General features: G+C 39.8%; 2 protein-coding genes across 2 annotated transcripts; one reads left to right on the forward strand and one right to left on the reverse strand.

Moving 5' to 3' along the window:
• The first annotated feature begins 313 nt into the window (after positions 1–313).
• LOC137728035 (uncharacterized) lies at positions 314–2,152 on the forward strand. The gene has a single exon (XM_068466913.1). It carries the CDS (start codon positions 314–316, stop codon positions 2,150–2,152), a length of 1,839 nt encoding a protein of 612 aa, XP_068323014.1.
• A 2,883-nt stretch (positions 2,153–5,035) lies between these two features.
• LOC137719794 (uncharacterized) lies at positions 5,036–6,925 on the reverse strand. The gene is made up of 2 exons (XM_068458815.1): positions 6,657–6,925; positions 5,036–5,902 (listed from the first exon to the last, which is right to left on the reverse strand). The coding sequence occupies exons 1-2, from the start codon at positions 6,846–6,848 to the stop codon at positions 5,423–5,425; spliced, it is 672 nt and encodes a 223-aa protein (XP_068314916.1). The 5' UTR covers positions 6,849–6,925; the 3' UTR covers positions 5,036–5,422.
• Between the last annotated feature and the right edge of the window lie 7,272 nt (positions 6,926–14,197).

Consider the following 14,197-nt stretch of genomic DNA (forward strand, 5'->3'; position numbering starts at 1 on the left):
ATTTCCTGCTTCTTTAGGTCTGAACAAATATAAGTAAATAAAAAGAATCCTAAGTTAAAATAGCCTGCTTGCGTTCCTGTTCGTGGAGAGTGATGATGTAACGTGGTGGTTAGCCGAACATGGAAGGCGGCAACCTTTTCATTTTTTTTTCCCTGTGAGTCTGAGAATGGAAAGTCCTTGCTGGCCAAGTTTCCAAACCCAATTCATGTTCTCATATCTTCTTCTTCTTCTCCAACCCTAAACCTAATCCATAACCCCACTCCCACCCACCAGAGAGAGAGAGAGAGACAGAATTTCAATTTGAGAATTAGAGATGAATCTGGCGAGGGTTCTGAAGGCGGCAGCAGCCAACATTGTTCCTTCTCCTTCAGCTTGTTCACCGACAAGGGTGGTTGGTGTCGGTCCTCCTCCGCAATTCCACCTCCCAAGAAGATTAATGGCGTCCAAGGCTGCCAACGCTGCTGCTGAGCCTCATATCATGGCTTCCTCCTCCTCCTACAGTGATCCATGCCTTGATCTCTTTTTTAACGTGCGACCACCACCAGCATCCGCCGGGTATAATTCCCACACTGACACTGCCCTCATCAACTCTCTCAAGCAGCAGCTCCCGGTCGCCTGGTCCCACAACCCCCTCACCACCCTCAAGCTTATCTTCAACCTCTCTACTGGAAGTCACTTCTATCCGGAAGCCTTGTCCGCGGCCACAACTTGGCTCCAGCAAAACCACCCCAAAACTCTCGCAGGCAACCTCGACTCTTTTGAGGGATTATACACCCTTGTCCGGATTCTCTACAGCCTTCTCCTTCCGGAGGGTCAGCAGAAGACGGAGGTGGAGGAGATGAAGGAGAAACACCGCGAGAGATACAACTGCGATGCGCATTACAGGTTGTTGCACGACCGAGCTATCGATGTTTTCGTGGAGCGGCTCAAGTCCGATATCCAAAAGATGAAGAACAAGAAGCTGGAACTCAAGCTGTCTGATTATTTAACTGATGACGACGATGACGAAGATGATTCTGTTATACGTCCTATTGATGCTGATGCTTTTGCTGACCTCTACGTCTCCGAGGCCGCAGATTGTTTACTTACCACATTCCCCTCCGATGCCCACGCCATCCACGCCATTGCTTTGCTCGAAAGCACTGCCAGGCGGCTTTTCCCTTTCGTGTCACAACCGCAACAGCCAGATCAACCATCAAAGGAGGATGATCACTGGGAGCGGCTGAGAAAGGAGTTCTTGGCGCCCTTGCAAAAGTACTACAAGCGTCAGGGTGGGTTCAACCCGCGAAGTTGCGGTGTGGATATTAAATATTTGGAGGAGGTGAAAGCCGCAGCAGCAACAGCAAGCAACGGAAATTTAAGCTGCATCATAAAGCCCGATGCTTTGCTTCCACATTTAATCATACGATATCTGCAAGATGCGAATGTTGGGGAGGCAGCTGAGCTTCAGTGGGATGCATTGCTGAGCAAGCACAAGGAGGGTGGCAAATTCAGAAACTGCTTTGCTGTATGTGACATGGACAGATTTATGGGCGATGGAATGGAATTGCCGGCCAGTTTGGGACTTTTTGTGAGTGAAATGAATGAAGAGGCGGCCTGGAAAGGAAAGCTGATCAGTTGCGCTCCTCTTTCGGCTGCTGCTGGAGACGATAATGCTATGTTGCCTCGTTTTCCTCATCTGTATTCGGTACCCCTCAACGATGGCCTAAAGTCCAAATTGTCCTTTTTGATGGGAATGGACTGCTGCATGGTAATGCATTTGCAAAAGGTGTTTGATTTGATTCTCCAAGTGACTGTCAATGAGAATTTGAAGCCAGATCAGATGATCCAGAAGCTCTTTGTCTTCAACCACGGCATACACCCCGATTTTTATGATGGCGCCGCCTGGGAGACTCTGCACGAGGCCATAAGGACCATGTTTAAGGACAAAGGGTATGGTGATGATGCGGTGCCTCACATTCTATTTTGGGATATTTGGTACTGGAATTTGCCCTCAATTGCATTGCCTCATCCAGGGGTCACGCTATTGCGTGGCTGGTCTGACAATTTGGCCAAGTCCTTCTTAGAGAATGGTGGGGATATTGGCCCGCACCATGTCATGGAAGCAGCCATATCGGGCAAACGGTTTCAAGATCTCGACGTTGTGGACTGATTCGCTCACTTGCTCATCAATCCGTTGACATTTTCGTTGGGTTGATACTCTAAGATCTGGTCATTCATAGTATCTTGACATAATTTGCTGGTTAGGACGGAGTAGAATAATTTGCAGTTATTCAAATAAGATTTGATGGTCTGTCCGTCTGTCTGTCTGTCCGTCTTAGGGTGATATGATTCAGCCATTTCTGACCCCTCTCTCTCTCTCAGTTTTTTCTTTGCTTGCTAGCTACCAGCATTTTCTGCTCTGAAAATAAAAACTATTTGGTATGTTATGTATTTGGGGATCCCGTAAATTATATTATATGGATGATTTGAGTATTATCGATTCACTCACTGAAATTAAGCGTATTCAGATATTACTTGTAATCTTTAGTTAGCTGATTTCACTACTAGAGTAGCAGCTGCTAGCACATTACTTTCATGTCAGGGCGATTGGCAACAAGTTAGCGTGTTAAGCACGGTAATTTAAACTCAAATTGTAGTGTGTTCTACATAATCAGGCAATAATACAATAATTCAGTCTCGTCTCTTGCGCTCGCAAGCATCATCGTGTGCATGTCTAAACTAAAAGAGGCTTGCAGAGGAAGCCATCTGCATCTGAAATTAAACAGTTTTAACAAACTCTCAACATCGAGAAGGTGACAGATGCCGTTAGAATGTAATTTGGTTTTACTGGTCTATTTGATTTAAGTTTCAAACTTCCAATGGACTACTTAAGCCAATAGGAACGGAGATGGATCCGTCAGGTGGTGAACAAATATTTCTATCTGGCAGAACAGAAACCATCTCCTCCTCTGGAAGCAGCAGCACCAAGCTGATGTTGGATCGTCAACCAATCAGATATTTCATGCTCAAAGGTTGTTAAAGATTCAACTGTATCCCCAAGATTAACACCGTTACAACTAATCAAAACAGTATCATCGACCTGACCAGTTGAGAGCATTGGATTTTCAGCGCCATGTCCACCACCATTTTTATCGCCACTAACCAAACTCTCTGCCGGTGTAGTCAGTATACTATGGTACCCACAGAAAAGGCCTCCTTATCAGGTCCCAAATTGCTCAACTGACCAAATCGTCCACACCCCGGGGGAAAATCATGAACAACAGAGATTTTGCGCCTCTTTAACTTAGGTGACTGGGTACGGATAAAGAAAGTAATTATCTACAAATCTCAAGTAAACCAGAATCATTCGAGTCAGGTAAACCAGAATCATTCACAACGTTCGCATTCAACTAAAAACATGCATGTAGTGCAGCATTTAAATCGTGTAAATTGTTTAAAACGCAATACCCATGATGTTTTACTAGCACATAGCTAGTTTTACGTAGAGATAATTTATGTGTGATCCCAAGAAATACAAGAGTCTGCAGTACCAAAATAAAAGGAGTACTCTGCTTAAACTGCTTAAATTCTCACTTAAAGATTTCAAAACAGAACGAATGTAACAGATTCTATCTTTATACTCGAACAACATGGTTCGTTTTTAAAACACCGAAAGATAGAATGCCATTGAACCAATCTGGCAGAACTAAAAGTTAATCAAATCAATGTAATTAAAGTAAATGTACTTTGTTGTACAAAAACTGACCGAAAAACAAGCTATGTACAATTAACCAAATAAGCTAGTAATCAACGTTATATGGATTCTGACTTGTGCAGATGTACTACCCAAGGTATGAAGTTCGGTCCCTATGATGCAAAGACTAAAAGAATCCACAAATATTGGAGTGGTAGATGAGTTTGACAGATGGAAGGTGTTTAGTAAGAATTCCCATTCGATGACAGATTGAAGATGTTTGGTTGGAAGAAATCTAAACACTCTTGGAGTAACAAGATTAAAGATGAAGAGAAAGAAAAGAAGTTTTCAGGGAAGAACAGATGATGGGTCTAATTGGTGTAGTTTTTAAACCCGCTTGCTGCTCTTGTTTTTCTATACACTCTGGTGTTATGCAAACAGTTAGGATGTTGATAAGTGAATGTACTGAATAATAAACGAACGATAAAGTAAACACGCCCTACACAAACAAAAAAAATTTAGTGAGGTTCGGCTAAATTTGCCTGCGTCCTCCTGTGATCTCTCTTGAGAGAATCACTAGACTATGGTGACAACAGTGGCACAAGACACACCATCAACCTTGTCCACGGTGACTCTGAGAAGTAGAACCTTGAACGTACATTGCAGCCAGTAGACAGTGTATTCTCAATACTCTCAATACTCTCAATGTCCCCTTCAGTATTCAATAACCGAGCTCTAAACTTCTTTAGTGAAATTGAGGACTTCCGGGCTAAAATAACAGTTCGAATGATAGCATATTCACGAGGAAGGCATGCAAGAGCTGATATCATCAAATCATTATCAGACACAACTTCTCCGGCAGCAATCAGCTGATCCCTGATAGATTTAAGCCTGGACAGAAACTTATCAATACTATACCCGCTCAGCACAGCCTTAGATTGAAGGGCCCATTTGGAGTCATTGGTGTCATTGAGGCGAATTGTTAGTATGCCTAGAATGCTCTTAATTTTGAGAGAGGAAGAAGCCGTCATGTAGTTCAAGCAATAAAAGTATAGCAATCAAATCGAATCAAGGAGATACTGGAATACTGGAACCACAGATCAAGAACAAAAAGAGAAACACACTGAGCTGACTTTAGGCCTTTGATCAATTAATTGGCACTGATTCGGTCTTCACCAATCCAACATACACATATTACATCGCTGTTTATCAATTCATCAAGTCAAAATAAAATCAGATCAAACGCAATCTATGGCATCGGCCTTTCCAATTCGACAGAAATACGAAAGGAACTGAAGAAAAGATCTTGCTGAGAATCGAAGGAAAGAACGCACGTCCCCCCACCCCAAAAATCTTGAAATTTCTTGAAGAATCGCAGCGATTCAAGCAGCAGACCGAAGAAAAGTAATCAAGAAATCAGTAATTCCACAGAAGAATCACTGGCTTTTGATACCATAATAACTATATTGAAAGCTAAGGTTTGTTGAAGCAAGAATTGAAAGAACACAGCTAAAGTTCTTGAAGAAGAAGAAAGGGGATTTGCAGAAATCAACCTTTCATTTAACCGCCCAAACTGTAACACCAAAACTATTTATAGCTTGCCAATCTTAGCTTAACAACTAAGCTAACATACAGCTTACATATTAAGGAACCAACATACAAATGGAACAAACAGACACATGACAAGTGGCAATCTATCTGTTACTAGTTACAAGCCCACAGTCAGTCCCTTATAAGCAGGTTTATTCATATTTGGTCTTTCACTTCAGGTTTTGTCTCCTTGGTCTCTTCTGTTTTTGTCATCGTGATCTCTTCTGCTTTTGTCTCCTTGATCTCTTTTGGTTTTACCAGCTTCTCTTCTGGTTTTGTCTCCTTTACCTCTTCGGGTTTCTTCTCCTCAATATCAGATTTCTTGTCTTCTTGGGTAACTGCAGCTGGTGCTGCTACTTCAGGTGATTTCTCGAGCTCAACCGCTATCTCCTCTCTCTTCTCCTCAATATCAAATTTCTTGTCTTCTTGGGTAACTGCAGCTGGTGCTGCTGCTTGAGGTGATTTCTCGAGCTCAACCGCTATCTCCTCATTCTTCTCAGTGGTCTTTGGCTTTTCTTCTGCTTCTTCTAGCTTTGCCGCAACTTCAGCTATCTTCTCTTCTTCTAGCTTTTCCGCAACTTCAGCTACCTTCTCTTCTTCTACCTTTGCCGCCACTTCGGCTCTCTTCTCTTCTTCCTGAGTTCATAGATTAAGGGATGTATCAATATTAAGTACATCCATAAAATTACCAAAAATATGCGCGAGCACGAAATTTTGAATGAATGAAATACCTGCGAGGGAAACTTAAGTTGTAATTGTAAGCATACAAATCTTATAAGCCAACATAGGAAATTATGTAAAAATGTATCTAATATGTCCAAAACGTATGCAAGTTTTGTTATGTTTGATTCAATAATGGACGTCAATAAAATTTAAAGTTAATTAGGACACAAACCTACGCAAGCCGCTAAAATCAAATGGTGATATGTCGAATACACGCATGTACGTATTTGAAGAAAGTTGAGATTCACTATAAAACCAATTGGCAATACGAGGAGTAGCTCAACCTCTTATAAGCTCATGCAAGGTTCCTCCTCCTATTAATGTGAGACTCATTCTCAACATGCCCCCTCACATGTGACGAATTTTCGAGCCTTACACGTGAATAACACAACAGGGTGATGTGGAACACATGTGGCCGTTTGGCTTCACACGTGGGACAACCTGCTCTGATACTATGAAAAAAGTTGAGGTTCCACCATAAAACCAATTGGCAATATGAGGAGTAACCTAACCTCTTATAAGAGCTCATGCAATGTCCCTCCTCCCATCAATGTGAGACTCATTTTTAGCAGTATTTATGTGCCCATATTCCATATCACTATATAGGAAACTGAACTTAATTGGCCTACAATCATATTAAATAATTAAGAGAATTATTATTGTATACCTCCTTGAGCAAGGCCCCGAGAGAGGGTTGTTTGTTATGACCACCATCGGTATTTTGTTCGGCCTTGTTTTCTTCCTGCAGCTGCTCAGCGTTCACCTCCTCGGCCTGAACCGACTCCTTCCTGGGCTCCGGTGCTGGGACTGCAGCAGCATCATCACCCTTGGTCTTTGGTTCACTAGCACAATTACCCATGTTAATTTCTTTGGTCTCGATCGAAAAAGGTCTTCTTTCCCTCTCTACGGTTTAGTGAGAGAAAGGTTGAAGACCGAGAATATATTAGAGTAGTTGCGAGAGATACAACATTGTGTTTGACGCTATATAGCTAGGGTCGATTAGTGTGTGGGATAGCATCAAAATCTCAACGCCAGCCATTCTTTCGATGGTACGGAACATTTTTGAGTTTTTATCCATATTTAGAATGCAATATCAAACTTAGCTCTTAACAGCTGGATGATTATAAATGACATGCTGTAAAATGAATTCATCAATCATGTTTACTAAATTTCATCGGGAAGAAATTATGAAAGAAAAGATTTTTTTTTTCTTTTCTATATGTATTAATTATAGAATTTTACTAAATATGTCTATTTACATATTTGGAGGTATATACTACCAATGATCCCCTCCTACCAAAAAAATGGAAAACGGAGAGAGAATCCACTGCTCAGAGTGCGCATATACCGTTTTAGTTTGATATGAAACTATATATAGGTGGATGGTAAAAGTAGTGATATCCATACACCTGTTTTTACTTCTTACGCCCCTTTATTTTTTATTTTTTATTTTTATAATAGTGATATAGGATTCGGCTATCCGGATCGAATGAATTGAAGAAGATCAATGATTGAACTTGACAAGGGTGTGTGAGAGGTAAAGTGGGTGTATTGGAAGTAAAAATAGGTGTATTAATAGCACTTTCCTAGTGATAAAAGTCAAGTTTTTGATGTGAGACGGATTAAAAATATGTGTGTTAATAGCACTTTCTTGGAGGTCTAGGGTTTGAAACTTGTTGCTGGTGTGGAAGCCAGACTTCTGGCTAGGGGAGGTTGAAATGCCTACGTGAGTCTTCCTGGCCCCCAAAATGTCACATCTTGGCCCGGGCCCCAACACATCTCGGGCCCTCTCCACCACCATAGCACAATATTGTCCGTTTTGGGCTCCGACCACGCCCCTCATAGTTTTGTTTTTGGGAACTCACACGAGAACTTCCCAGTGGATCACCCATCATTGGATTGCTCTCGTGCACTACTCACTTAACTTCAGAGTTCCGATGGAACCCGAAACCAGTGAGCTCCCAAAAGGCCTCGTGCTAGGTAGGGATGATAATATACATATAAGGATCACTCCCCTGGACGATATGGGATCTTACAATCCACCCCCCTTAGGGGCCCGACGTCCTCATCGGCACATACACGACCAGGGTTAGGTTCTGATACCAAATTGTCATATCCCGGCCCGGGCTCCCATCACATCTCGGGCCCGCTCCACCACCGTAGCATGATATTGTTCGCTTTGGGCCCCAACCACGCCCTCACGATTTTGTTTATGGGAACTCACACAAGAACTTCCCAGTGGGTCACCCATCATGGCATTACTCTCGTGCACTACTCGCTTAACTTCGGAGTTCCGATGGAACCCGAAGTCGGTGAGCTCCCAAAATGCCTCGTGCTAGGTAGGGATGAGAATATACATATAAGGATCACTCCCTTGGATAATGTGGGATCTTACACAAAATGAGTGGATTATCGTGACTTGCCACCAGTTGTCCCCCTTTTAAAGAAAAGAAAAAAGTCCCCTTTTAAAGAAAAGAAGAAGTTATTGATGTAAGACAGATTAAAAAAAGGGAGTTTTAACAAAAAGCCTGCAGTACTGTTCACTTTAACGAAAAACCACATTTTTACACTAAAAAGTCAATCATGGTACTATTCACTTTACCCTTTATTTTGTCCTTATCATTAAAACTCAAAATTTTCAAGTCTTTTTCATTTGTTTTCCTTTTAAAAAAAGGAGGTTCTACATTCTAGTTATATGTAGATAATTCATGCATATATTTCACAAAAATGTGAAATCAAAGGGCGTAGTTGATACTATGATTTAAGTAGTATTATTTTACATTTGTAAGTGAGAAGTTTTATATTTGAATCTGCATGACAAGTTCGATATTAATTTATTCATCCACCCCTTAATTGTATAAAAAAAATTGATGTAGTTGATAAAGTGATTAGAAGACGAAGAATGAAACTAATAAGGAAATATATTGTTTCTAAAATTTACCTTGACAATATATATGCCTTATTTGCAAGATGGAAATGGAATGCTACCCCTTTCAACAAACTTTACTGATCACAAGATCAAAGTTATCAGAGCTTTAAGCAACAATGTCAAACAATTCAATAACATCCTTCTTCACAAACCGTATGCAATTTATTATTTATACAAATCCAATAAAAAATCATATTCCCGCAAGAACAAATTTCACTATCATCTTCAGATGACAATCAAATCACATTCATCTTTTCAATGACAATAATAGTGCCACATCTTTAACGAGCCACCTCATATATGCCTTCAATTTATTATCTACAACCCCAAATTTAAACGCCATTTGATCAGGCGTCGAAGCAACCCTAAGGTAATCTTCTTCATAAATTGCATCGGACATTCTATCACTAGTTTTTAACTACGTTATCTTTAGTTCTTTTTTCCTACAACTCACAGAATCAAGCTCCAAATTCTATTAGCTCTAAAAATTACAAGACCTACGTGGCCCACACGCTGTAAATATAGGACCTAACTACGTCCTTCAGGAATCTGATTTTAAATGTGGGCGTGCCAATACACGACCGAACGGCCAGCATATACTTTGTTCTGAGTGTGCGTGAACTGAATGTAATTTTGATAAGATTATTGTTTTTCGTCGTTGAATATGCCCAGTTGAGACAATTGATTAAATTTTTTATTAATCATCATGAATGATTGGCACTATGGATCTCACCAGGTGTGCCAATATGTAAATCCTAAAATTACAAGACCTACTTGGTGTTGAATGTGTGCGTGTCAATACGCGGCCGGATGGCCAAATGCATACTTCTTTATGGGTGTGCACAAACTGAAATTCTAGTACAAACAATCACGGCCAAGGAAGGAACCTCTCGGCCTTGAGTTCTCTAGCCTTGAAAACAAGGTTGTTCTCATAAAAACTAGCAATCAGCACACACGCTCCACGTGTGGAACTAATTTTTTATTATTATTTTACTACAGTTTATCATTAATGAGCACAGATGATAACTCAAAAAAGAAAAAGACAAATAAAAAAAGGGGAATGAAAAGGTAGTAGAACATGGGTAATGTAGGGAGAGGAAGAGGAGGTGAAAAGTGAGGTTTATTTATTTAGTTTTGAATGTTTAAATAGGATATGCTATATTTACATGGCGATAGTATAAAAAACAATAATATTTGTGTTAGGTGTAATTACTAAATTGTCCGCGTTTTTTATTTTTGTTTAGTTCTAATGAGAGGGTTAGAGTGGTAATTTACTAGAATTTTGGTGACAAACAAAATTTTTTTAATACGTAGTTTAGATATATAGAACACCAACTTGCCTTAGAAAGCAAGCAAATGACCCTTTACTATAACGAAGCACCACAGTCTGAACTTCTTTTGTAGGGAATTTCGTCGTCGGTTGTAGACTCCGATGTGTACAATGTACCCTTTAGCTTCACCTTAGTCGGAGATGCCGGTCATCGAGTTAGGTAGTTTGTAAATGCCACAAATGGACCAAAGGATTGACAGATGCGTAGAGTGTGAGAGTGATTTGATTGATTGGTTGGTGTGATACCCTATTCTCGTTGCACAATATCTTGAATTATTAGAAGGAAAGGGATCCTCTGCGGATCCCTTCCTCCTAATCCATCAAATTAGAGAAATCTATGCCATTAAAATTTGATTAAACGACTGAAGTTATTATAACTTTTAAAGTGGGTTCCTGTTTGTAGTTGTTGGACCAAATTTTTGTTAACTACATTGTAAAAGATGAAGAATTGGTACATAGGAAGAGGAAGATGATCGAGAGAAACAAAATAGATTCTAGAGAGAGAGTTAAACACTCTGTTTTTATAAGAGAAATCCTAACTTTTAACCAAATACTTACAAACTTACTAACTATATTACTTATTAATCCCCCTCAATCTCAACTGGAGAAACCTAGTTTGAGATTGGAAGAACATTTGCAATCACTACTATGAAACCCAGAAAAACAGAACAAACTTGAACCAACTGCAATCTTGCAATCCTTCTGTTCAGTAGAAAAAGAACCCATTTACTGGCACTGCTCAATTTTCCATGCCGCCCCTTTCCTCTCTTACTTTTCATCTTCTTGGGCAAATCCAAATAACCAAGTTTTGGTTCTGGAGGAACCCCACTTGTATTTTCATTAGTTTCCAAATAGGCTTGCTTATGTAGCTTATTTTCCTTGATCCCAATCTGAGACGTGAAATGATCCCCACTTGCTTTGCTGATAATTCGGTTTCCATCAGTCACAAACAATGGCCTCATACTTGGACTAGATGCACAAACTCAATATCTAGCCATCAATTGCCTTCAAATTCTTATCAGTGCCCAAAATTTTGTAAGTTCGTTGCTGAAATGGAGAATCCGAACATTAAAAGTAATGGTTATGAAGCAAATGGTAGAAGAATAACAGTAGCTGGAATTAACACCCTTCCTCTGCCTCTAACTTAAGTTTCTCAAATGACAGCCTTCTATAAAATAGTCGTAGCACACCCTCATGCTGGTTTAACAACTTCTTATGGGTTTACCCTTCGTGGGATTTACCGTCAACAATCTCATTCAACTTGGCTTTGGCCCTTAATATTTACAAAAACAGAAAATTGACAAACTATAGTGTGGCATCGGCCTTAACTAGAGCACCACAGGGTCACCCTTTGTGGATTTTACCAAAAAAAAAAAGAAACAACTTCTTTGAACAATGGCATCGGCCTTCACAATTTCAACAACCAAAAGTCAACATCTATGTAGGATTACCCTTCGTGGGATTTACCTACTCAAAACACAAGATTACCCTTCGTGGGATTTACTGTTAACAACTTCTTCTACCCTTCGTGGGATATACCTATTCACATCACGGAATTACCCTTCATGAGATTTACTGTTTACAACTTCTTCAAACTTCATCGTATAACCGGACTTACTATATATTCATGCTAACAACTGAGTTGGTTAGACTCTGAAATTATAGGCTGAGATAAGAAAACATATTGCACAAACTCCTCAATAAACACCTGAACAATCTTCTCAAACATTACACTTCTCATTTTGGCACAAACCATAATCTGAATAACCATTTCGCAGAAAAAATTAAACCCATCAAAGAGAGAGAGATTCATTTCTACAAGTCAATCTTCAGCCCAACAATGCCATGTATGCATTTCAGAATGTGACCAGCGCTTTCTATAAACCTTCAAATGTAGACTGCTTCAAGGCAAAAGAAAGATGGCTCCAAGTCAAAAGAAAGTGTGTTTGCTGCTTTGTGTACAACTCTAAGCCATTCTTGAACTAGAACAACTTTGTGCCCAATACTCTGATCACAAATCTGGTGAGCTGGATGTGCAGTACCTTCATCCTTACGCGGCCTTTGATTCCAGCATAGGCCTGAACCTAACCCCTCTTTTAGAACTATCAGGGACAATTCAAAGTAAGGATCTTAGTTTGCCAAGAGAGAAAATAAGCAGCAAAACATGAAAGATGCAGAACCCAGAGAGAACAAAGAATTATCTTGTCTAGAGCAATTAGTCAAAACCGTTAACAACCACCAAAAAACCCAAAAAAGATTCATTCTAATTATTCAAGAATTTGGAGAAAATGGACTAAAAAACATAACCTTCACATGAAACTTTTGAGTTGGGCATTTCGACAAACACCTGGACTGCACACATGTCTAATCTTTCTTCCATACCAGAGAACAGAGTAGAGATCAAATAACTCACTGACCCATTTCTTCAAATAGTTGGAGAGCACACAAATCAGAACTTGAAGAGATCTCAAGATTTGCAATCTTGAACAAACAAACACCACCAAAGAATTCAAAAAATGAGTTTTGCATGTAAGTGTGATTGATTCAATCACCATGATTAAGGTTCGACTACTATATACAGAAAACCTGGATGACGGTGTACATATGTTGGCCATAATTGCCTGACATATATCATCAACAAAAACTCTTGATGTGAATTGCCTATGTCCTCTCATTCTCTGACTCTCCGATAAAGCTCCCTGCTTGACTATTGTATCGACACCGCTTCAACCAGGACCATAGATGCCTCCGAGCCGAAATACGGAACAGCAGGAATGTAGACAACCATGTGCGTATGGTTCTTGAAAGCATCAAGGATGATCATATCTGGCTCATTTGCATCAAAAAGTAGATCTCAAAGCTCATTTCTTCCTCAAGTTTCTTCTTCTTGTTAATGCTAGTGCATATACCAGAGACATTTCATCCATGGTTCTTGAGCTCGCGCCCCAGGCGGTGGCCGACAAAACCCATTCCGGTGATGAACATCCAGTTCTATGATTTGAACTCCGTGTCGATCATTCGGAAGACGGAACGTTTTGGGAGATGGTGAAGGCGTCGGTGGAGAAATCTCCCAATCAAACAATCAACCCAACAATCACAACAATCGCAGAAAATTCAACCTAAGAACAATTACGGAAGCACAAAAAATCTAATGGAAATTTGAAGATAAACTAACTAGGAAACTACCACGAAGAGAAACCACCAGAATCCATGGCGTGGGCCTGCTGACTCTGATACCATGTTAACTACATTGTAAAATATGAAGAATTGGTACAGAGGAAGAGGAAGATGATCGAGAGAAACAAAAGCAATTCTAGAGAGAGAGAGAGTTTAGAGAGAGAAATATGATTTGTATTAACTAACCAAATGAATATTACACACTCTGTTTTTATAAGAGAAATCTTAACTACCTTAACCAAATACTTACAAACTTACTGACTATATTACTTAATAATCCCCCTCAATCTCAACTGGAGAAACCCAGTTTAAGATTGGAAGAACATTTACAATCATTACTAACAACATAAATTTCCTGATGTGGTAGATTAGGAGGAAGGGATATGGAGATGATCATTTCTCTTATTAGAGCACCATGTTACTTGATGGCGTGATCATTTTGTAGAGTCCAGCAATCCTAACTCGTGAAATATCATCTTAACGGAGTAGGATTCTCTCTCTTCTTTTTTTCCCTTTCTTTTCCTTCTCTCCTATTTGAATGGTTAAGTCACGTCAACATTTTATATTAATTTTTTTATAGAAAGAGAAAAATAAAATAAAAAATGTAAGAGGAGAAGATGAAAAGAGATGGAAAGAGAAGAAGAGATAATCCTAATCCTGACATGATTGAAAATTATCTTCACTTTAGAAACTAATCAACGAAAAGCCTCATAAGACCAGATAAACCACGTGGCAATAATATCTTCCCAAGCTTTATTCGTTGCAACTCTTT

The sequence above is a fragment of the Pyrus communis genome, chromosome 1, assembly GCF_963583255.1.
Source record: "Pyrus communis chromosome 1, drPyrComm1.1, whole genome shotgun sequence".
Taxonomy (NCBI): domain Eukaryota; kingdom Viridiplantae; phylum Streptophyta; class Magnoliopsida; order Rosales; family Rosaceae; genus Pyrus; species Pyrus communis.

Coding starts and splice junctions, on each gene's coding strand:
- LOC137728035 (XM_068466913.1), top strand. CDS start 314: ATGAATCTGGCGAGGGTTCTGAAGGCGGCAGCAGCCAACATTGTTCCT.
- LOC137719794 (XM_068458815.1), bottom strand. CDS start 6,848: ATGGGTAATTGTGCTAGTGAACCAAAGACCAAGGGTGATGATGCTGCT. Junction 5,903..6,656: donor TCGGGGCCTTGCTCAAGGAG/GTATACAATAAT, acceptor CTATGAACTCAG/GAAGAAGAGAAGAGAGCCGA.